General features: G+C 38.8%; 1 protein-coding gene across 1 annotated transcript in view; it reads left to right on the top strand.

The window, feature by feature from the left end:
* LOC109030617 (uncharacterized) overlaps nucleotides 1–23,285 on the top strand; it is a 75,404-nt gene that overhangs the window by 23,474 nt on the left and 28,645 nt on the right. The window contains exons 2-3 of the mRNA XM_019041675.2: nucleotides 12,716–12,834; nucleotides 22,584–22,674. Coding sequence (XP_018897220.1) covers nucleotides 12,716–12,834; nucleotides 22,584–22,674 — 210 coding nt within the window. The remainder of the gene's footprint in view (nucleotides 1–12,715; nucleotides 12,835–22,583; nucleotides 22,675–23,285) is intronic.

The raw sequence follows: 23,285 nt of genomic DNA, 5'->3' as shown, positions 1-23,285 counted from the left end.
CAAAAAAGAGTCTAATCTATTTAATGTAGGTAGGGCAAGACGGCAGTTCGTGTCATGCCCTACATGCTTATATGGTAAGGTTTTGAACATTTAATAGCTTCAACTTCAACTAGCTTTTTTGTTGATTTTAAAGCTAGAAATTAGTAGAAAAGGGTGTCATTTTACTCTGGATAGGAGTAAGCTCAACCTTCTCGTGAAATAATTTGGATTCGCTGATATTTTGTCGAAAAACGACGGCAATGTATTTTCATTCACTACTTTCTCATAACCCTCGGATTTTTGAAGATAAGACGAATTTTACCGTTTCGGCTAGATCAGTTAGTTCATTTAAATTAGACGAGACGAATTTTAAGGGAAACTCGATTAAAAAAAAATTGGCACTTCCTGCTTTCTCCGGTGACGTGAAAGATTTTTTTCTTAAAAGTCAATGCTTTCATAAAAAGTACAGTTGTACTCGAGCGACAACACTGCTTTCGTAGTGTCAATCCACGTCATAAAATATATGTGCATTCGTTCAAAGCGAGCGCGCATTTCATTTTGATTTTTTTTTTTCGCCTATACCGTTCATCCTCGCCCGCATAAAGCCATCGTCTTATTTGAAGTTTCCATCGCGGCGTTGGGTCTAACTTTCTCTCCCTTCATTGTGCGCGGGAAGAAAGGCTTCATTCCGGAATTAAACGCTCCTTTCTGAGGTGAATGAGCACCTCGTTATGTGTCTTTTTATTCCGCTTTATCTTCCCGCGTAGACGCATCCTCTTGTGACAGTAGAAATGAGAAAAGTTTTCAGCGCTTTTTTTCTGCGGCTCGTTCATGTTCCTCCATTCATCGTTTACATTCGAATGTGCGTTCCGACCGCAAACCAAAACAGACGCGCTGATATGACAAACTCCACCGCGCCAAAAAAGGCCAAAAAGATTAATTGGATAAGAGCATGACTGCACTACCTAGGAGTCGCAGTCTAAAATCGTGCTAGTTTTCTTTTTTATGCTGCTGTAATGAAGAAAAACGCCGTAAAAACCTTCTGTATTTGCCAACTTTTCTCTACTAAAACATGATTTTTTTAAAAGAAAGTTAAACATATTTTTCTTTGAAATCTTCACTATCTTTTGATCAAATTGCGAATAGTTTTTTTTTTTTTTTTTTTTTTTTTTTTTTTTTTTTTTTTTTTTTGAGAAGTAGGAGTAAAAATATACATTAAGTATTCCTGAAATATGTGTTTTATCTAATTTAATTTAGCTCCTAAGGGCTTCTACGGTGTTATCGGTGTTACGTGCAGGCTTATCCATAGGCAGTATGGTGCTGTTCATCTTTCATTTCAGCCATCGAATCATCGTGAATATTGCACTACTTTGAACGAGTGACAAGCATTTCTAAATGATGCGATTGGATCGTCATGTAAAAAAATTATAGAAAATTACCGAGTTAGTTCGGAATCCTATGAAAAGAGAAGGAAAATATACGAGGGAAAATGCTAAATGATGCTAAAAGTTTCAAAAATATTTTTCCGTCAAAATGCGAGAAAATAAACTTCATGAATCTTAAGAAAGCAGAGGATTCTGCATGGTAATTGATGATACAAATATTTTAACTCTGGTGTGAGCGGTGAGGTATCGCGCGCAACTGAAGGCGTTTTCGACTGGTGACATTAGTTCGATGTTGCTCACAAAAACGCGTGTCTCTTAAATTGATCCTATGAGCCTGCATCCCTTTCGTCCTTTCTTTGAAGCCGAGTTAGATCCACTAAGATGCAATACATTTGAAAATTTCGAAAATTATATTTGGCGAGAAAAATAATGGTTAAAAGTATCCCGATCGGAGTGTTTCAAAAGTAGCTCCGACGTATTTTCGAGTTATTTTTTTATTTTGTCCTTACAAAAAAGACAGATTTCAAAGGTATATGAAAAAGCGTAACCAGAGAACTTTGCCCCTCATAAGAGCTTTCTCAAGAACAATATGTGTTTGTTTTTCCTCGATAAAATGAAGTAGTATCGGAAGTTTTGAAGCTTTGCAAATGACTTAATGTTTTTATTTCCCCCTTCCTCTCTCTCTCACACAGTCTCCTTCCCTCCACTCATTACAACACTATGAATGTACTACTTATAACACGTTTTCATCCATAGATCATCTTTTCAATTAACCACGTACACATTGATTACGAAACAAGAAAAACAAAATGTCTGCGTGATTCAAGTCCAGTGTCTTAAAATTTTCGCTCTTCCTTTTATTACGAACTATTTTTGAATGCATGCAATGCATAAAGAATGATAATTTTTTTTACCATAAACTAAGAATCATGCAAAAATTCACAAATTGTGCATGGTCAGTATTCCCACATGGCGCGTCGTTTACAACATTGCATGCGGACCTGGTGTTCTTTTGTTTCATTATTGAGAATTTTTCGGAGCTTAAGATATATGTATTTTCAAGTCCCAGAGGTAGAGGATCAAGCCAAACGAAATGAATATCAGAACGGCTTTATTGCCTTTAGTGAACAGGCTTTTCTGGCTGCCTAAAAACATAGGTGCCGACAGGAAATATCACCGCATAATGGCGTTGGCGACCCTCCAGGAAAAGGCCCTGAAGCGAGAACGTCTATGCGTGTTGTCAAGACAACACGCAGACTGCGTGACGCATTATCTCAGTCAGCAAATTTTATTTTTCCCGTCCCTTCTACAACTCTGGGTTCATATCGCATGATTCTCAGTTCTTTCTGATTCCGAGGAGATTTTTTGATAACGAGTGTTTCAGCGCGATAATTTCTCGCGCTCCTAAAGTAAAGCGAATTTAGCGAATTTAAAAAGTTCCTGAATGAAAGCCATATTTTGCTTCATCACATAATTCGTCGTTTTCCACTAGAAAATGTGACTGCATTTCAACATCACGGAGTTTCCAGACGAAAAAAATATTTTCTCGCGGCAACTGTGTGCGTATTGTTGAAATTGATAAACCGATCGATAAGACAGAGGAAAAATGGAGCGATCTGATTGGTTGAATAAGCGTGTGGTGCTAAATAGATATAGGGAGATTTCTCCCTTATTTAGCACGATGGGGAGCTTTGGCTAAACTAAATAAGGGCCTCTCGTGGGTTGCTGTTCGTCTATTACTTACCTCCTTTGTCCATTGCAACCACCCGCATCCATCTATAGGATCGCTTCATTTCTCCCTCGTCCTCTTTGTCTATTGCTTTGTCTATCAATTTCAATTATTAACCCTTTGCTCTGCATTTGTAACTGAAAATTTCACCGACTTTTCACAATTACCTCGCAGGAAATCAGCTAAATTTTTGACAGCGTGCTGACTGTTGAAATTGATAGACAAAGCTATAGACAAAGAATACATAAGGGATGGAGAGATCTCATGGTGAAATCAGGTGGTTGCAATGGACACAAGAACTAGGTAGTGGACCAACTCACGGCAAAACACAAGAGACCCCATAATTAGTCAATCATTTTCCCTCTGTCTCCTTTGTCTATCAAGTTTAATAATCAGCCTGCTGGCAAACTCTTGAAATACCTTTGATTATTAGCTTAGATTCCGCAACGTTGGAATAGAGTTGCGTTCCTCCGTTATAGGGAACGACGTCTCATTGTCGCTCATCTGACGTAAGGACTTATCTCAACTTCTACGCGAGCCCTGCTTCCCGAATAACTCTACACTTTCCAGAGTTCATGTGGAGATAGAGATACACCCTATCTTCAGTGAAACGACGTCAATTGCGTCGAAAAGCTGTCCGAAGCGATTTTGGAGGGCGGCTCTCACCATCTCACCGCACCTTCCATTAAAACCCTAAAACGAGGCTACTAAAAAAGCTGCAACACTTCCACCGTCAACGCTACATTTGCTCCCGACAATTGGAACCTTTCCTATTGCCACTTTGGCAATTATCAGTCTCGTTCCTTGAAAAAATGCTCAACCACTCCTGTCGTCTGGAAAGCTCGCCCAGCTCGGCGAAGCTGAACTTATGGTTACGACGTCACGTTTCGAATGTGCACGCGGCTGTCAAACGGCCCCAGCGCGACGGGGCATTTGTTTATTTAAATAAAAGTGGGAAACACGCGCTCGGGTTCCTGGAACAGGACTCGCGAACAAGGAAATATGAAGCTACGTGCAATTTGATTTTACTATGATTTCCCAGAGCTTCACGGTCGAGTTGAGAGCGGGGAGGTTATTTATTCCCCCCGTCCTTATCGTGGTTCAGCGTACGCTAAGTAAGGATTTTAATAAAATATTCGATTTTGCAAGTTCTGCTGAATAGGTATACGCTCCAAACGGGTTTGGCCCGCGATCAAGGGTATAACCATTGTTGCCGGCTGTCTTGAACTTATTGTAACGACTGGTGAGAATAACCTCCTGCTGAAGAATTGATTCCTTCATGTGTTACTTTTTGTATTTGTATATGTTCAGGCAGTAAGCGATCGCTGGCAATTTGCAAGCTCCGTACTTGTCAATTCGTCAAATTGCAATTACAATAGCATCAATATAGTAAAGGTTTCTTTAGCGAAGAAATTCAAGGCACGACCTCAGCTTGGAACGCCTTCAAATCCAGCGATACACTCCGCTTTGTCAAGGAGTTAGTTTAGTTGCTTAAACAAACCAAACCAAAACCAACGCAGATTATTGATTGCATTTAATTTGTTGATTCAACACGAATATAGATTGCAATTTGCCGGCGATTGCTAATTGCCTGCGACACATATTCCATCGATGTAACAGCTGCTGCTAATTCGCAGTCACTCGCTGACTTAAGTTGTAATTCATTGAATCTCTGAGTAGCCTAAAAATGTGGAACGTTTCATGAGAAAATAAAGAAAGAAAAGGGAAGGAAAATGAAAAAATGAAATCTGGACGGAAAAATTTCGGAGGGTTGGTTTCTGGATTGGCATCACCTAAATTTTGGGTAGATGTGAAAGTCGCAGGACTGGACACTCATGGATGCAAGTCTATTACCTGACCAAAATCTAGGTGGCACTATTCGATCTTCCTCTGTAGGCATTGACACTAAACCGTTTCCTCGTTTCCGTGTTCCGTATAAGTGTAAGGATTAATAGTAAACATCGGTGGCAAACATGAAGAAAGTGAAATATTCCACTTTCTTCTCCATCTTGTAGACTTACATATTCTTCCAATTCCTCAACGCAAATTTCGATTACTTATAATGTCATACAGTTTCCATCTTAAGTGGTTTCAGGGTTTGCAACGCCACGTATGAACCTTAGTGAAGTCTCTGCTGGCCACCCTTGTCAAGAATAAGGGCTGGCTCTCGAGAGGATTATGATTAAAAACTATGAAGAAATTAGAGACCATTTTCGATGATTGAAAACTTCAAAATTTTTTTGCATTTTCCTTCATTTTTAAATTTTTTTTATTCATTGATCTTTTTTGCCAACAATTTTCTCTGAGACGCTTACTCCTCAAAATTCGGGTCCTTCTCTATCTTAAATATCTATGATTTAAATGATCTTTCCACAGTCGTTGCACAGCACAGATTTAAAGAAGGAGGATATTGCGCTTCATTTCAAGGTTTCGAATATAGAAGCCTGGATAGTATCATCAGTATCAGTAATTCTACGGACGCGTTGAGGTTTTGATAAAAAACGCCTTAATGCAACTATTCCACCTCGACGGATGTCTGTGTTGCATAAGCTAATAATTGAAGGCGCGCTCCTCGCTGGTTTTTATACTCACAATGACGCGGTGTATAGCGCCGCGCCGATGCACCGATAGTCTCACGGCAAGTCATAATGTCTTTTTTTTCGATTATCTCACAATATTTTTGAAATTCTGCGCAAAACATCTCTCACCGACAAAAGGACAAAAAAAGGCCACTCTAAGTTGAAAATCCACTTGAAAGTCTACATATTTCATTGTGATGTTGTCCTACAACTGTATCTTACTCTCGTTGTGGAACATGAGGAAAATGCGGAAGAATCTTTTTACGAACATTTTGAATACATGCACTTATGACACTCCTTCTTCAATTATTCGCTATCACACTACCCTTTTCCTCTTTAATCCAGGGGAAGGGGGATTCTTGGTCCTTCCTTTTTCTGCTTTTCCAGGAAAGTCCGTCATGAGAAAACAGCGCCCAGGATTAGTGCACGGAAACTTTTTTCCGGTGCTAAGCTTCCTCCTTCCAACGTAATCTTCCCTCTTCTCTCTCAAATCTTAATCCTGTGCGTAACTAAAAAAGGGGAAAAAATAAAGAAACAACATAAAACTTCCTTCTCTCTCTCTCCCTTGCTCTAAACGAGGTAACATGTATCGGATAAATGACTGCATAGCTCTTGAGAGGATATTGAAAGGCAGGTGAACTTTAACAAACAGAAAAAAATAATCAAATTGCATTTGGAAACTTTTAATCTGCCTCTCGTTGATTCATCCCTGCTCAACGTTTGTTGAATTTTAAAAGCGCCCGAGAGTTGATCAAAGCTTATTCGTTAGTATCTGCGAGGACTTATTGAACTTCATACCGTTTTTAAAAGCAGGTCTGCTGACCGTTTTTATATGACTTTCATCGGCTTTAAAAGTATTCTTGGACATTGGAGGAGATATAAAATAATGGACTTAAGGTACCTGTACCTACCATAGTTGAGTCAAGGAGTCGAGGTTTCTTTTCTTTTCAATCTAGAAAGACTATTATTTAAGAGTTACCGGTAGGATTGAGGTGCTGGGCCTTCTAAGAGTGTGATTCAGTAAGGGATGCAAGTGTAAAAATGGCCCTTTCTTTGATGTTACACGTTGAAAGCTTCCTTGAACACAGATTGCTCCAAGGAAGCTTTCAACGCATAAAACCACAGAAAGGACAATTTTCACAAATCTCGTATACAATTCAGCAGCCTAGTTTTGACACCAGATCCTCGTAAAGAGGGACAATAATTTTACTACTACAAAAAAATTTGAAACTTAAGAGCAATCTCCGGAGTTTTGCTTATTTTGAAGTGGGTCCGTACCAACTTTTTTTATTAAGAGCATATAATATTTCCTTACATACTTTGTATTTCTTTGTAATGGGAAATCTTTTTCATTTCTTCCGAGAGCCTATTTCACAAGTTTTACTGTTACATCGATGGCTGAAGTGCGGAACCAGTTATCTCCGTTGGCGACGTTGCAAACTTCCGACCATACTTTATTTTTTCTTTGGAAAACTCGTCAATTTCATTTTTTAAGAGCCTCCTAGATTTTTCTTCTCTATTAGCGTAATATTTCTTGTATATTTCAAGGTATATAGTTGATTTGCTCCTCACGGAAAAAATATATTAGGAACAGAGATTTTGTTACACGGCAATGGAGATACGTGGTTTCGCACTTTAGATATCGACATTCACTTAAGATTTGTCATGATTTTCCCCTGTATGATGCTGTGTAAAAAAAAAAACCTCCTCGAACCTCCCCGAATCACGGTGAAAACCACGTTGGGCCCTCCAATAAAAAGGAGGCCCTCCAATAAACTCGAGGAACTAATATGAACACGACTCTATGAATGTGGCTGATTGGTAGACTCTGCTTCGAACGAGGCTTCGGCTGATCCTGATATCAATCACAACAGTTCACTATCACTCAAAGCTCTCATACCCACACGCATCGATTGAGCAAATTACGAAGCCGAAGAAAACTTCGGATCCAAGTTGCACACTGCCGTACTACGGAAAAACGTCGTTTCAGCATCCGGATGTTGCCAAATTCCCTCTCAGAAAATATCTATTTTTGAAATAAACCATGCATATTTTTCCTTGCAATTTTTCGATACTTTAGATAAAATTATCGACAAAATTCTCCGGAAAATCGAGAGGAAAATATTCATAAATTTTCCAGAAGACTCGTGATTTGTCAAAGGAAATGTGGCAACACCTAAAGACTCATACGTCGTTTTTACTCATCACGGCAGCCCAGGCCGCTGACGGGGGGACAAAGACGGGGCTCGAAGCGCGGGAAACAATTAGAGACTTTAAAGTTTTCCAATTGAATTGGATCCGAGTTGAAACCGCCATTGCCGATTCTAGTCGCCGCTTCGTTAGCTGGCTAAACTACCGCCTTAACTGAAATGATTATGAACGAGTTTAATCCCGTACGTGCAGGGGCTGGCTAATAAATGAAGCGAGCAGCTTCAAATCCCTCGCCGGGGACCACCGCCCCGCCACGCACTGCCAAATTGGGGCCATAAATCCCTCTTTAATTAATGGGTCTCCCGCGAACTTATCCTGAAGGGAAAAGAAGGTTCTTGAACATGATGTATAACTCCCTGACTTTGAAGGAGTGGAGTATGAGAATGCTGTAATGAGTCCGATGAATCCTTCATGATGAATCCCTCAAAACTGAGAAAAATCAAAATTCAATAACTGGAGGACACACACTGTCATTTATGATCACATAATAATATTGAAATAAGATGGAGACGAGCTTTCATTTTGAACTTTTATATAATTTAATTTATCAACATGCATTATTTTCATTTTAATTTTTGGTAAAATTAATCAAACTTAATTGCAGAGAGTAAATTATTTGTTTTTTTCTCATATACAGATTTAATTATGTTCTGCAGACGAGAAATTTTCAAGAGGCAGTTGTAAAAATATCTGTTTCGAAAATTTGAACAGAAAAGTAACAGCGTAAAATGGCTGTGTTGATGCAAACTTTTGCAAGAGCTCATTGAAGAGTTTTTTTTGTGTCAATTGTTCTTTATTTATCTTTGGTTACAATGTAAATGATTACACCGAATGTCTTATAACTAAATTACAGAGGTGGAGAAATGGTGCTGGGTCCACACCATTTCGCGGAGAAAACAAAGCCAAGAAGTTCCAAAAATTAAAATTAGAGTCAAAATTAAATTTTTGAACTCTAATGCGCACCAGTACGAAACTGAGTGAACTGATACAGTTCGGGCCACTTCTTAGTGTGTTTTTTCTTCATTAAATTACAGACTAACTTCCTATAATCTGGTAGTTCTACATGAATCTACTTCCAACATCTCCTTTTGCTAGGCCAATGGAATTGATTCTTCTTGACAAAATTAGGAGTGACGCTTCGTTTTGAGCTCATCTACTATTGCATGCTTTCTCACCTCATTGAAGAGTTGTCTTTTAAGAAAAATGACGGAAAAATCACGAGCACGTCGGAAAAGTTTGAAATTCACACCTAACTTTACGTTCTGAGTGAAAAAATGTGCTTTTAGCTCTGCTCTAGCAGAAGTTTGCAACAGGCCTGTATAAAATCGGTGAGATTCGAGGAGCAGTTTGCCCGCAATGCAAGGCTCGGACCCCAAACAGACCCCTGTCTCTGTTTCCACGTTTGACTCCCTATCTTTGAACCCGGAATGAAAACGTTCCCCCTTTAACATCATTGATGGAAAAGAGAATGGCGCGATTCGGAAATCCCCTCGTCAGCCACCGTTGTCGGAACAATAGATTTCGTTTAAAAAAAATGAAAATTATCTTGTGCAAGGAATCGTTGACAAGAGTGGTGAATATTACTGAGTTAATCGTCTATTGAAATTTTGCAGCTTGGTAAAGCAAGATAAGGAATTTTTAGTCACCCACGCCAGTTTCTGTACAATTATGACCTCACAAAATGGATCGAGTTTATATTATAAAATGTCTACACCAAGTCTCCTTAAGATTGAACAGAGGTTTTAACTTATCGACGGTGAAAGTCGGCAATCACATAACTCGTTTGCGGTGTCTGAAAATCTCCCCCTCTACGTCATTTTTTTATAGGAGAACAAATTGATATTATTTCTTGAAGTTTTTGCAGAATTTTCTTCGCATTGAGAAGAAAAATCATGACAGTTTTAAAGAATTGCCGTGGAGTAGTTTTCCATTTAAAAAATAAAGTATGACAGGAAGTATGCGACGTCGCAAACCGAGTTATGTGATTGCCGACTTTCACCGTCGTTATATTTCTCCATAATACTCAATGTCAGAAGTAAAATTCAGCGTTCAATCTATTTAAGCAGTGAACAATATCAGGTAGATTGAGTGCGCAATATCTGTCTAAAATTGTGCTGGTTTTTCGTATAATTAGGAGGAAAATTTGTGAAATTTTCAGTTAGAAATGCTCAGTAGTTTCCCGGTATAGTACGATTTCTGAGAGGAAATTTTGTAACGTTCAAATGTAGTTACGTTCCTTCATGGAAAACGACGGAAAGGAGCGAAAATGAGGTGACATACCTCCATTTTCTTTCAGTGCAGCATCTCCACAGCCGTTTTATCTTGGTCATGTCACGTGCGTCGTGCATGTCGCTGAGAGCGCAAAAAAAAAATCAAAACGCCTTCAAGTGTCCACGTATGCAACATAGACAACGTAAGAGCAGTAATAGTTGCATCGGCGTTGTCATCGACTCGACGACGACTATCGAGAGTCCATTGGTTCGACACTGACTAAAAGTGCCTCTATGCAAGTCAGTCATGTGTAGATGCACCTATCATTATCTTCTTCTCGTTATTCTCTTTTATTCAAGGTCGATGGCATGACAAATTGAAAGATAACTTTGTTGTTCTATTGATAGAAAATCTAAACTGACCGTAACTTCGAAATGTATGCGTAAGTAAACGCCTGCAGTAGTTTTTGACAGTTCTTGATGATACGATATAATTACATTCAGAATACACATGAAGAAAACTTTGCCTGCATATATTTTTCTGGCACATTCTTGTAATATTTACAAGAAAACCATGCAATCCTCACTGAATTTGTGTGCGTTTTTTGTTACCTAAGAAAATTCCCAGTTTCAAGATGTTTGAATCAAGTCTGAGTGAATTTTGTAATTTCAAAGCAGAGTTACGTTTCCTTACCTGCAAAATGACAATTTTCAGTAAAAATTTTCTTTGAAAAAGACGAAAAAAAAAGGGAAAAAATCACGAAATAAGGGGCCTTCATAAAGTATAAAATCTGGCTCAGATTTCATACAAATTTAAAACTCATACATACACGTGGTCTCGAAAAATGCAAGCAATATAAACTCAGTAGAGTGAATCTAAGTAGAGCCGACGACTCGGCTGGCAAAGCTTTCCCTCTTTCGCAAAACTTCCTCACCGTAATAGGGAAATTCCTCGGACAAACTCAATTTTTTATACTCAGCCCCCTCTGTTTTCCTGCAACTTTGCGTTGGGAAAGTTTTACGAGATCCGTATTAATTTTCATTCAAAACTAACCAGGATCCATGCCATAGGTGCTCTGCCGTGTTGAGGAAGAACGCCGTATGAACATTCGAAGTTGCCGCATTTCCCCGGGTAAAACATGTATTTTCTTTAAGAAAAGTTATGCATATTTTTCCCTGAAATTTGCAGAACCTTTAGAGCAAACTACAAACAAAATTATCTGAGAAATTTGGCGGAAAATATTCACAAACTTTCCTGAAAATTAGTGATTTTCGAAAGGAAATTTGGCAACGCCTGAAGGCTCATACGACGTTTTTCCTGAGCATGGCAGCATAGATGCTGGTCTTCAAGGGGCCTCCGCTATCTTTGCCGCGATGCTTTGAAATCCCTCGGAGCAGTTAGTTGAAACGATAAGTTACCCACTCTGTAAGAGCGGACATGAATCGCATTTCAGCCGGTAATTATGCTCATTTTCAAAAGGCACAGCGAACTACGCGGGTCCAACTTTTAATTGCTGCGTTAATTGCGACTTTTTTCCTGTGTAGCTTCGGCTCGATGAAGTGCCCGAGGCTTCGTCCGTTTATTAAAATTTCAGCGATCACGCATCTTAGAGAATCTTAACGCTCTGTAGAGGTCTCATCATTAAAATGTCCCTTCGCTTAGACTGACACTTGATTTAAGATGTTCCGCTGATGAACCTTCAGACTGAGTGCCATTAATAGTGTTTGAAGCTGTGTTTCAAGATGTACTCGATGCTGTTGCCAATTTTGAGCCTGAAAGATCTTATGATTTCGATTGGTAAATATTTATATGTATAGCGGCCTTTTAAAATTTTTTTTTTATCACATTTTGTTTTTTCACGATAGAGTCTCTCAATCTCATCACTTGCTTCCGAGGAAAATTTTTTTATGTTTTGTGATGTAAATACCGACGGTGAAAACTAAGCAAATCATTCTCATTATGATGCCTTAGGAAGGTAGAAATAGAAATTTCATAGTTTAGAAATCCATCTCTACCTGTGTACATTTTTTTCTCAAACAAAATCGAATAGATTACATTTTGCAGGAAGGAACCACAAGGTTGTATACTTATAGTGATAGTACTTATAGTAGAAAAAAAAACATACATAATTTATAGACTCTGATTATAATTTTTAGAACTTCTTGGCTTTGATTTCCCCGCGAAATGGTGCGTGGACCCAGCACCATTTCTCCACCTTTGTACATGAAGTATTCGGGCCACTTCTTCGTGGTTTTTTCCCCTCTTCTTCTTCTTCTCACCGATAATGATGTCTACTCATGAATAAAATCAAACTTTAAATATTGCCCCCGAGAAAATAAATAAATTAATAATCTAAACAATACAAGGAAATCGACAATTTTGCATTGCTGCGCCAAATTTTTGACAACAATGCAGAGTCCTCTCCCACTTCAATTCGCAGGGATTCCATTCGACGCTCAAAATTTAACACCGATAATGAGTATTTGTTCAGCAACATTCCCGTTTGAATCCCCCTTAAACCGTCTAGCAATCGATGTCAAACTTCTGCCTCTTCTTAATTGCAATGAGGCACTTTTGTTAATTGATTTCTCGAGTTTAACATTGAATTTCGACTGTTGCAGGTCTTACTATATCCAGAAGAGGGTTGGGCTCGAAGCGCAGCCTCATCTTACTGGATGCTTCGTCCGTCCTGGTGGAAACCTAGTTCCTGTAAAGTTGTTGAAGTGGCCGGCACGAGGAGGTAATGTTTTTAATTACTTTGCTAATGTTAGTTGGACTGCATTTTGCAATCAGGAACTATAAATTCCGTCCCGGTTTAAAAATAACGTATGTGCCATTAGTTTCCCTATGCACATAAGTATTTTATCAGATGCGGCAGAATGTATAGTTCCAAATTTCAAAATGCTAGTCCAGTTCAATTAAAAACTTTGTAAGGGGACGAAGCCTCTCGTTGCAAAACCGTGGATCACATATTATTAATTATTTGATGGATGGAGAATGATTGGATAGAGCTCATAGAAAAAATGAATAAAATGATTAAACGTTAAAATTAAAATAATTTTCTTCTACTTGAAGAACATACTTTTGAGGTAGAGAAATTGAGGGGCTTGGAAGACAAACCGCATTAGTGTAGTTTTTAAAAAAATTGATGTATTAATGATTTCGACTGAAACTAGTCTTAAAATTTACTCTGTGAAAAATTCGCTTCCGAATTCCAATTTTTAAATATCAAAAAGTCGGTTTGAACTTTCTTTCCGCCATAAGGATCTATGTCATTTCGAAACTTTAAACATTTATTTCTCGAAATAGTGGAAACTGCACTTACGCGCCTTGTCCTCCCAGCCCCTCAATTTATCTCGTGATCCATAAAAGGGACCTTATCTACTTGGAGAGAATCTTTCTCAACTTTTTGCAAATGTGCGAAGCAAGAAAATTGGGGCATTTTGGCACAAATTTTACCATGAAATCTTAAAAATTGAAGGAGGCATTAGTCCTGAAATTCTGAAACGAAAATCCTTCCGTTGTGGAAAAACGTGGTTTAAATTTTTGCAAAAAGTCAAGGAAAACTTTCTCCCCAAAGATAAGGTCCCCTCTCACAGATCTGGTGACTCTTTTACTCAAATAAAATTTCTTCTTATTATAAAAGATAACATTTTGAGAATGAGGAATTTTTTGTATTATTTTACAGGATTGCACCCTTTTTCTCTTCTTTTTCTTCTTTAATGAAAAGTGATTAGATTAAGAGCATTACGGTTTCAATTGTGTATTTTTTTGTACCTACGTGTAATGTAAATAACATTTAATGTACACACGCGTAATCTGTATATTTGCGTCACATTACTGTACTACGTATCGTCTGGAGCTGGTTTTGTTTTATTTTATCCGTGAATTTCACCTGCTCTCAAGTTCTCTTTTTTAAGGGCCGTAAAAAAAAAAGAAAAAGAAAAAAAGAAAAACGAAGCAGGATGTGTCTCCCCAACGTACACGCGACGAAAATAATGATGGCACTATCAAAGTTTTCGTCATTACCGCGACTGTTATTTTAAAATGTAGTGCCTGCGAAAAACAAGAAGTCGACGAAAAAAATAATGGGATGGAATGACTCACGGTTAAACATGCAGAAGACTCGGCGGAAAGCACAGCTTCAGACTTCAACTTTTGAATATGTGCACAAGTTTTCCCATTCTCACGAATTCTCCAAACGCGGTGTCGAGCCTCAGACACAGCGTTGGATTGATCGAATCTCCCTTCCATGAACTTTGATGTTACAGTATATTCCCTAGATCTTGAATCTTTTCTTTCGAAAAATAAATCTTTTCATGGGAAAATAAAATCTTGATAACCGAAAAAAAAAAAAAAAATCCGTCCATTCGAAAATAAGAACTTTTCTATTAAAAACAAGTTTTTATTTCCGAATGAAAAGTTCTTCTTTTCGGATGAAAAGATTTTTCCTTGGGACCGTCCTGCCCTCGTGGTGTGCTAGTGCTAATATAATCATTTCATTTGAAAAAAATCTTTTCATGGGAAAATAAAATTCTTTCATCCGAAAAAAAATGTTTTCATTCGAAAATAAAAACTTTTTTATTGAAAATAAAATTTGAAAAATTTTGAAAAGAAATTTTCAAATGAAAATATTCGGCTCGGTCAATTGTAGCTCATTTGGTAACTTCAACTTATGGACATGTTTTCGGTGTTGAGACAGTGGTGTATGTGCTTTGAGTTGATAATAGGACCAGGGCCGGATTCACCTACTTGCCGCCCATGGGCCGCCTATATTTTGCCGCCCCCTTCTCATTCGTTTTGAAACTCGATAAAAACCATCAAATGAACGTGCCACGTGAACGTGAACGTAGGAGGGGTGCATAAGACGCATTCACTCGTGTTGAACACATTTTTTTGGGAAAGCCCTGTCAACACTACTTGCAAAAGTTCTTAACTTTGCGCGAAAGTTAAGTTCCGTAAACCTATCTCTGTGTGGACAACGCCTTCCATTCATAAGAAATGAACGAAAAAATTATGAAAGAATAAACATAAATGTGGATCAATGATTTTAACTTCCGCCGCCGCGCCGCGTAGACCGCACCGGACGGACCGTTGGACGCAATGCGTGAAGTATTCACGCTTTCTTGTAGGCGCTATCCGTTGCACGCTGACCGCAATGACCGCACTGTGTTGGACGCAATGCGTGAAGTATTCGTGCTATCTTGTAGGCGCTAATATATGTTACATGCCGATCGCCGCGCCGAGGGCTTCTCCTTTTCATCTCAAGTCCTCGTTATCATTTCTCTCTAAGTCGCGCCGTTCTAAGTGCGTGTTCGGTTTCTCTCGTAACTCGGCTTATTGAGGGTGCCGTATCTTGTATCACTAAGAGACGACAAAATTAGAAATTACTATACTCTCAGGAAATGAGAGATTTTGTCGCCTTTTCTCGCTAGTAATTTTATTTTTATGAATCCGATTTTTTTTTATACCGACACTTAAAAAATTGCAAATTTTTGCCGTCCCTTAGATTTGCCGCCATGGACCGCGGCCCATGTAGCCACCCCCTTAATCCGGCCCTGAATAGGACAGGACTTCGATTAGTAGAAATAGAATTAGCACGAGGATCATAAAACGGTTCTGCCTTTAGAACTGAGCCCCTATTGAAAACTCAAAGTATTCAAGACATTACGTTGATTAATTGAACTGCAAATTTACAACAATTCTACAATTTCTGGCTCATCCGTAGAAACACTCATGTGCTGCAATTGTGCATATGGAAACTAATGGTACATCCGTTGTGTCTTAACCGAGCCAGAAATTGTAGTTCCTATTTTCAAAATGTAGTCCATTTTTTAAAAAAAATATGACATGAAGAAGCGTGTAAACACCATTGAAAAGGTTACTAGAACCTATAAATCTTATTTAAGACTTATCTGAATTTTAGTCTTAGTTAATTAATTTACTCAAATTATTAAACTTGACTTGATTTATCTTTCTATTTAATTTTGTATTTAGTTTGCAACGTCGGAAACGGAGATACGTCGATACATCGCACTTTGGTTGTATCGATTTGAAAAACGTGTAAATCATGAAGTAACGGATTTGAAAAATTCATCATTCAGAAGCGTCTGCGACCAATAAAGCACAAAGAATATCGACGGTGAAACTACCAAAGTACGTATCTCGGTTTGCGACGTCGCAGACTTCCTGTCATACTTTATTTTTTAAATGGAAAACTACTTAACGTCTAGTCTTGAAAATTTCTGTAATTTTTCCTCTTCGTGCGGAGAAAATTATGTGAAAATTTCAAGGAATGATATTGATTTGGTCTACTTCAAAAAAATAAAATGTGAGCGTAGATTTTTAAACACAGCAAACGAGATACGTGGTTTGGTAGTTTCACCGTCGATATATTGTTGAGCAACAGCAAACGGAAGATGCAATGGAATATAGAGAGCGGGAGCATCCTCTGAGCGCCGCGTGGAGGTCGAGGTTTCCAAGTCCCAGCCTCTTCGTCTAAACGATGCGTTAATATCCAAGAATCCCCCTCTATTGTTTAAGCAAAGGGCACATCTGTTCCCCATTCCGGGGAGTGGACTTAATAGCGGGGGACGCAAACGTCCTTCGCGTGCGCCGGCGACGCGTTTTTGGGCGGAAAATTGAATCTTGATTCAAGGATAACGCGGCTCCAAGCTCGAATTTTCCGCCAATTTACTTGTTTGCGGAGCCACCGGGCTCCACAATTTAATAATTAGGCCCTTGTGTGGAGACGATAATGACGGTGCTCCTGGAAGTCACCATTAAATCATGAAACATTTAATTTAAGCTTAATGAATTTAGCGCTGGGCTTAATTAAGACTCATGCTTTAATTAATACCTGCGGCTCGGAGTGCCTGCTATCCTAGGACGCCATTGCATCGCATCTCGCATCGCAACGCCAGTACCCTTCCCAGAGCCGTGCATTTTATGTAACCGCCTCTTCTTCTTAGTAAAGCATCCTCTTTTCAGAGCCCTTAGGACTGAGTTTCATCGAATTTCAGCAATGGAAAGCAAAACTCTCGAGGTCAATATTCACAGTGGGGAAAAAAACTGCTACGACCACCACTTGCTTCCATCAATAGAATCGTTCCGTTTCCCCGTTGCCTTTTTGTCTGTAGCCGTATCTATCGCTTTGCCTCATGTTTTGTCTATCGCATTGCCTATTGTTTTGTCTATTGTTTTGTCTATCGTTTTGTCTATTGTTTGGTCTATTGTTTAGTCCATCGCTTTGTTTATTGCTTCGTCCATAGCTATGTTTATCAATTTTAATAATGAGCTATCTTTCTATCAACATTTTTGTTTAAAAATCGGAGAATCGCATTGCGCGTGTTGTTACTAAAATAAAATGAGGAATAAATGGACTGCATTTTGCAATTTGGACCTATAAATTCCGGCCCGGTTTAGAAACAACGTATGTGCCATTAGTTTCCCTGTATGCACATACGTGTTTTTCCAGAAGAGCCAGAATTTATAGTTCCAAATTGCAAGATGCAGTCCAAATATCGACGGTGAAACTATCAGACCACGTATCTCGGTTTGCGACGTTGTAGACTTCCTTTCATGCTTTATTTTTTAAATGGAAAACTACACAACGCCAATTCTCAAAAGTTCCCATGTTTTTCCTCTCTATGGGCAGAAATCTCTATGAACATTTCAAGAAATAATATAGATTTGTTTACCCTCAAAAAAATACAATGGGAGCGGAGATTTTTAAACATCGCAAACGAGATACACGGTCTGGTAGTTTCACCGTCGATATGTACCAGAATACGCATTTTAAAATTCAGTCCGAACGGTGCACTCGTTTTTCTTTTCTTTATATTTCAATTTTTGATAGTTTTTCATTGATCCTCCCCGGTAGTTTTGATCATTGTTTTACGAATCCATTATGACACATTTTTATCTTGATAGTGTTTGATGTGTCTTGAAAAATTGTTCTTGCTGAAGATGGCATCTTGCCGAAATCCATCCAAAAAAATAAACAGTTAATTTTTCCAAAAAATTGAAATTGCTGCATGATTTACCAATTTTGTTGAAAAAAAAAAAGTGACTGCAACGTTTCAATGTAGATTTAACAACAAAAAAATGCTACTTCAACACGCCAGTGGTTAAATTACCTTCCCATTATTGTAGAATGTACATTTGAAACATTGCAGTCACTTTTTTTTACAACTGAATTGTTAAATTAGCAATCCACTTTTTTCCGTGATGCATCTTTTAAATTGCGTGCTCTGGTAAACATTTTATTCCTTTATTTGGACTACATTTTGCAATTTGGAACTATAAAGTCTAGCCCGGTTTAAGAAAAACGTATGTGTCATTGGTTTCCCCATGCACGTAGATGATTTTCCAGAAGAGCCACAATTACACTGCATTTTGCAATTTGGAACTATAAAGTCTAGCCCGGTTTAAGAACAACGTATGTGTCATTAGTTTCCCTATGCACGTAGATGATTTTCCAGAAGAGCCACAATTACACTGCATTTTGCAATTTGGAACTTAAATTCTGGCTCTTCTAGAAAAACACTTACGTGCATAGGGAAACTAATGGCACATACGTTGTTTTTAAACCGGGCTAGAATTTATAGTTCAAAATTGGAAAATGTAGTCCAATTTATAGATCCAAATTGCAAAATGCAGTCCATTTTATTTTTGTTAAAAGAACCGGAGGATTCGGTTCGAAATGCGGTGATTTCGCGGTCGATTCGACAAGACGGACCGGGACCTTTGAACCGCAAGAGCCGAGGGACCGAGCGAGACGAGGACCGCAAAAGATGCGAGCGAGGCGCGGAGCAGAGCCCGGCTCGGGCGAGCCTTTAATTTTCAAATTCCCCACACCCCGCAAATCGGGCTCCGTGATTGGCAGGCCGGGCCGGGGGAACCAACCGCGGCTCCGCGCTTTTCCCGCCAATGATAAATAGCCGTCCGAGCCGTGAAATTGTTATCGAGCCGCCCGCGTTTTGATTCCCTCTTGCTCCTCGCGCCAATCAAAAGGTGACCCCTCGTCGAACCTGTTATCAATATGAATAGGTGCCCGCCATGTTGCCGGATTCCGGGTGGAATTTCGATTTTTAATGCGAGCTTTCACGATGGTGATGAAAGTTGAGTTATACTACACTAAAAAAAAAAAAAAATACATTGGATTTAGATTCCAGACTCTTGAAAACATTGACAAGAAAAAGGACTCTTGATTCAATCAGATTTAAGCTTAAATCAAAAGGAAATCCGCTCAAATTAAGAGGCTTGGTTCTTGATTTAAGCTTAAATCTGATTGAATCAAGAGTATTTTTTCTTATCGATGGTTTTAAGAGTCTGGACTCCAGATTCAATGTGTTTTTTTTCTAGTGTATTGAAAAAGAAGATCGGGCTTGCGCAGGAACATTCGGTCAAAAAATTAAAGTTTAACTCACTTGCTCGCGGATATTCTTTCATCAGACGCGTTTCAGTCGCGCTAAGCGACCATCTTCAACGACCTCTGAAGTCCTGAAGTTTTGCTGACGGAGGTTGCTCGGCACGAGCGAAACGCGCCCGATAAAAGAAAATCCACGTGGAATTTTTTGAAGCTACCGCCACACTGTACTGAAAAGGAATTTCGAAAAATTAACAACTCCTCCGTCAGTTATTAATTGCCCATCGTTTCCGGTAGTTAAACATTAATCTGTTAAAGAAGGTTTTTTTTTTTTTTTTTTTTTTTTTTTTTTTTTATTGGGTCTCATCTTATTTATGCTAGCTTTCAGTAAGGATGTTTTTCGATATTACCCATCAGTCCGACAGGCATACATTACTGAAGCAACTGTCGTAGAGGCTTATCGATGGAACTGTTGACGGTTGCCTTTCAAAGATCGTTAGCTCGACGATCTTCAATAATAATCGATGTCTTCGAGACACATCATAGATCAGATCTTGAAATCTTCAAGGAATTTCGTGCAGAAATGGCAGATAAATTCAAGAATTGGTGCCAATTGAAGAACCCCAGTTTGTGTATAGGACAGGTGCTTGAGATGGATAGATTGCAGTTCTTCGATCCTCAAAAAGAAAATATTTTTTTTTGTTGGCCTTGCAAATGCACAAGAAGAATCAATCGAGAAGTTAAGTTATGAACTTCCCGTTTTTCAGCGCCGATTGTTGTTTCTCGTTATTATTTATCGTACAGCGCTCATGTCGGAAATGAAAACACATAACACTGATTGAGCACAAGAGTACGATATCACCAAACATTTTCCGGATCGGTTATAAAACCACCTTTTTTTTCTCGGAAACCGTGAATTTTGGCAGCGAGTCCGGAAACGGCCGTCTGAATCGGAAACGAACGAAGTGACGTCATGAATAACGGATGAGGGTGTGTGAACTCTTCTCAGGCCTCTCGTGGCTCCGTTTTGTGACGTGACTATCAACCCAGGTCTTTGACGCCCCCCCCCCCCCCCCCCCAATGCCTTTTCCCTCTTTTTACCTTTAATCCGAGGAATTAGCCGAACGATTCAGACTATGATTACCGGCGTGAACACCAAAGTTTAGCGAAAAAAAGTAGAGAAAAAGAGGCAAAATGTGAGGCAGTTTAGTAGGTAAGAAAGCACGTACCTCGGTAGTTAGATTCGCCCTTGCAAGGGTGGTGTAACTGTTGTGATGGTGGTTGGCGTGAATTTTCAAATATATTAAAAAATCAAAGGATTTTTTCCTTCAGGGCCAGTAATTTGGAGTGAGCTTTTAAGAAAAGAAGAAAGCTCAACCACTTTCGGATGCAATATAATTTAGAGACCTCGCGAGAAAAAAAGTTCGGTCACATGAACCGAATAGGGTGTTCAATATTGACCGTATTTTTCGGTTCATGTGACCGCTTCCTCGGTTCATGCAACCGAGCATTCAAGCCGAACAGAGTTAACGAAAAAGCTTGATGGCATGAGCCGAGGATACGGTTCCCAGAACCGGTAAAGCGGCCCCACGAACCGAACAGTACGGCCGATATTGAACACCGTGCATTCGGTTCATATGACCGAAGTTTTTTTCTTAGTGAATCCTATTTTGCAAAAATTCGCCTGGTACATTGATAAAAATACTTGTGTTCTTATGTTACTTTCGGTTAATATAGGAGGTGAAACAAGCTGAACATATCGTGCTTTTGAGTAAACGGCTTTTTTGTAGAATTCAACATTAGTCATTAGTCAAACGATGATCTTGTTTTTGATCACAAAGACCTGCATTGACTATGGGTTTTCTTTTGAGCGAGGATTTTGAATTTTCTGATTCTAATGTAAACTATAAACTTTAGTTTCGTATTATCAGTTGATTTAAAGATTTTTCATCGCGTTTCATGTGCTTTGAGTGCAATTTTGCCGATGGAACGTATCTCGTAGTTTTTTCCTCGCCCTGTCGAGTAGCCTATTATTGTTGACCTGTGTTATAAGGTCTCTTTCTATATCAACGACGTCTTTGTCTCCAGAAATTAAAAATGTAAATCTGAAAATCCCTCCCATCATGTCGCAGACCATTCGGAACGATGGAAGTGCCTCGGCAAAGTTATTCGCGCAAAGATGATTGAAGCTTAACTTTAATTCCAGCTTGTTTTCGTTTTATTTTCCGCCGAGGCGTGCATTTATTTTCTCTTCCTCATCGATTTTCCCGGCGGACGATTCGCGTCTTCAAAGACAGCGGAGGAGAGATTCCCACGATTGGAGAACAACTTCGCCGAGAGGAAAAGAATTTTAAGAGCGCACTAAATGCATTTTATGAAACGCAAGAATTCCAATCTCGATTAGATCCTGTCGGGATTGAGTGCTGCTGTCGTGCTTTCCCCACTGTCACCTTTAAAATTAAACCCTTCTTTCTCTGAGCGAGCAGAGAAATGAATGGTTCTTGAAAAACCTTGAAAAAAAAGTGATTGAATTCTTTGAATCCATGTATGATTGAAAATCTTGTCCAATGATGTTCAGTGGTGGTGAATATGTACGTAATTTAGAAGAATTTTTAATAGATATTGGAATCAGTTGTTTTCAAAAGGGAACAGGTCCATCTCTTAACGAGCCTTCGTCAGCATGTCCTTTTATGCGACTCAAGGCTCATGCAAAAATGGACTTGTTCCCTTTTGAAAACAACCGATTCCAATATCTATTAAAAAATTCTTCTAGATTACGCACATATTCACCACCAAAAGGTTGTTTTCAAAAGGGAAAAAATCCATCTTTGCATGAGCCTTGAGTCGCATAAAAGGACATGCTAACGAAGGCTCATCAAGAGATGGACCTGTTCCCTTTTGAAAACAACTGATTTAATTTGAAGAATGAGCCAACATGTTTTTTAAATCTTCGGGGACGCATTTGTTTTTAAGTTGATTGAGATTGCAATCTCAATCAATCTCATTGTAAATTTCACCAATGGTGACCACCATGATCACCATGGTGATTTCATAAGAAATTTACAATGTTCGTAAACGTCAATATTTTTAAACATGTTTCCGTAATTTGATTGTTTCAGGTTTAAAACAAATGCCAAAATGGTAGACTCAGGAACTGGCCATGTGTTCATTGTTGGGTCTTTCAAAAAAACTCCGGAACCTGATTTTAAGGTGAGTTTAAGACCAGATTAATCACAATTTCCAGCCCTAAAATCTTAGTCTACGTTGAAGATTCTTTTACTAATGCATGGTCTTGATATTTTGTTTTACATTGAACTCAAAGAAGAAGAAAACTACAAGGATTTTTTTCTGTTTCACCAAATGTGACTTGGGCTCTTTCTCTAACCTCGGTCCGGGCACATAGACAAGATAGTTTAAAGACCTTGTACTGCTGCCTTATTCCCTATAGTGCCGAAGTTCTGGTTTTATGATTTTTGAATATTGAAAATTTGATTGAGAATTCGACTTTGTCGTCAAAAAATACCCTCAGGCACCAAGTTTCACGAAAATCGATCGAACAAGAGTCGAGATATCATTTTAAGCCACATCCACCATCTTGGATTCCTTAATTGTGAAAATTTGAGTTGCAATTCAGGTTTCTTGTTAAAGAATGTCGCCTGGTATCAAGTTTCATAAAAATCGATCGAACTTGAGCTTCATGTCGCAGGATCAGTAGATCGCTACGTAGTGGTAAACGATACCAGTCAATTTACGAACGTTAGTGCGCCTTCAATTACGTCTGATACTGTGCAACACCTCCGTGGTGGAATAGTTGCTCGGTG

Source organism: Bemisia tabaci, chromosome 5 (assembly GCF_918797505.1).
Source record: "Bemisia tabaci chromosome 5, PGI_BMITA_v3".
Classification (NCBI taxonomy): domain Eukaryota; kingdom Metazoa; phylum Arthropoda; class Insecta; order Hemiptera; family Aleyrodidae; genus Bemisia; species Bemisia tabaci.
Note: the sequence above shows the minus strand (reverse complement) of the source record. Positions and strands in the feature narration are given on the sequence as shown.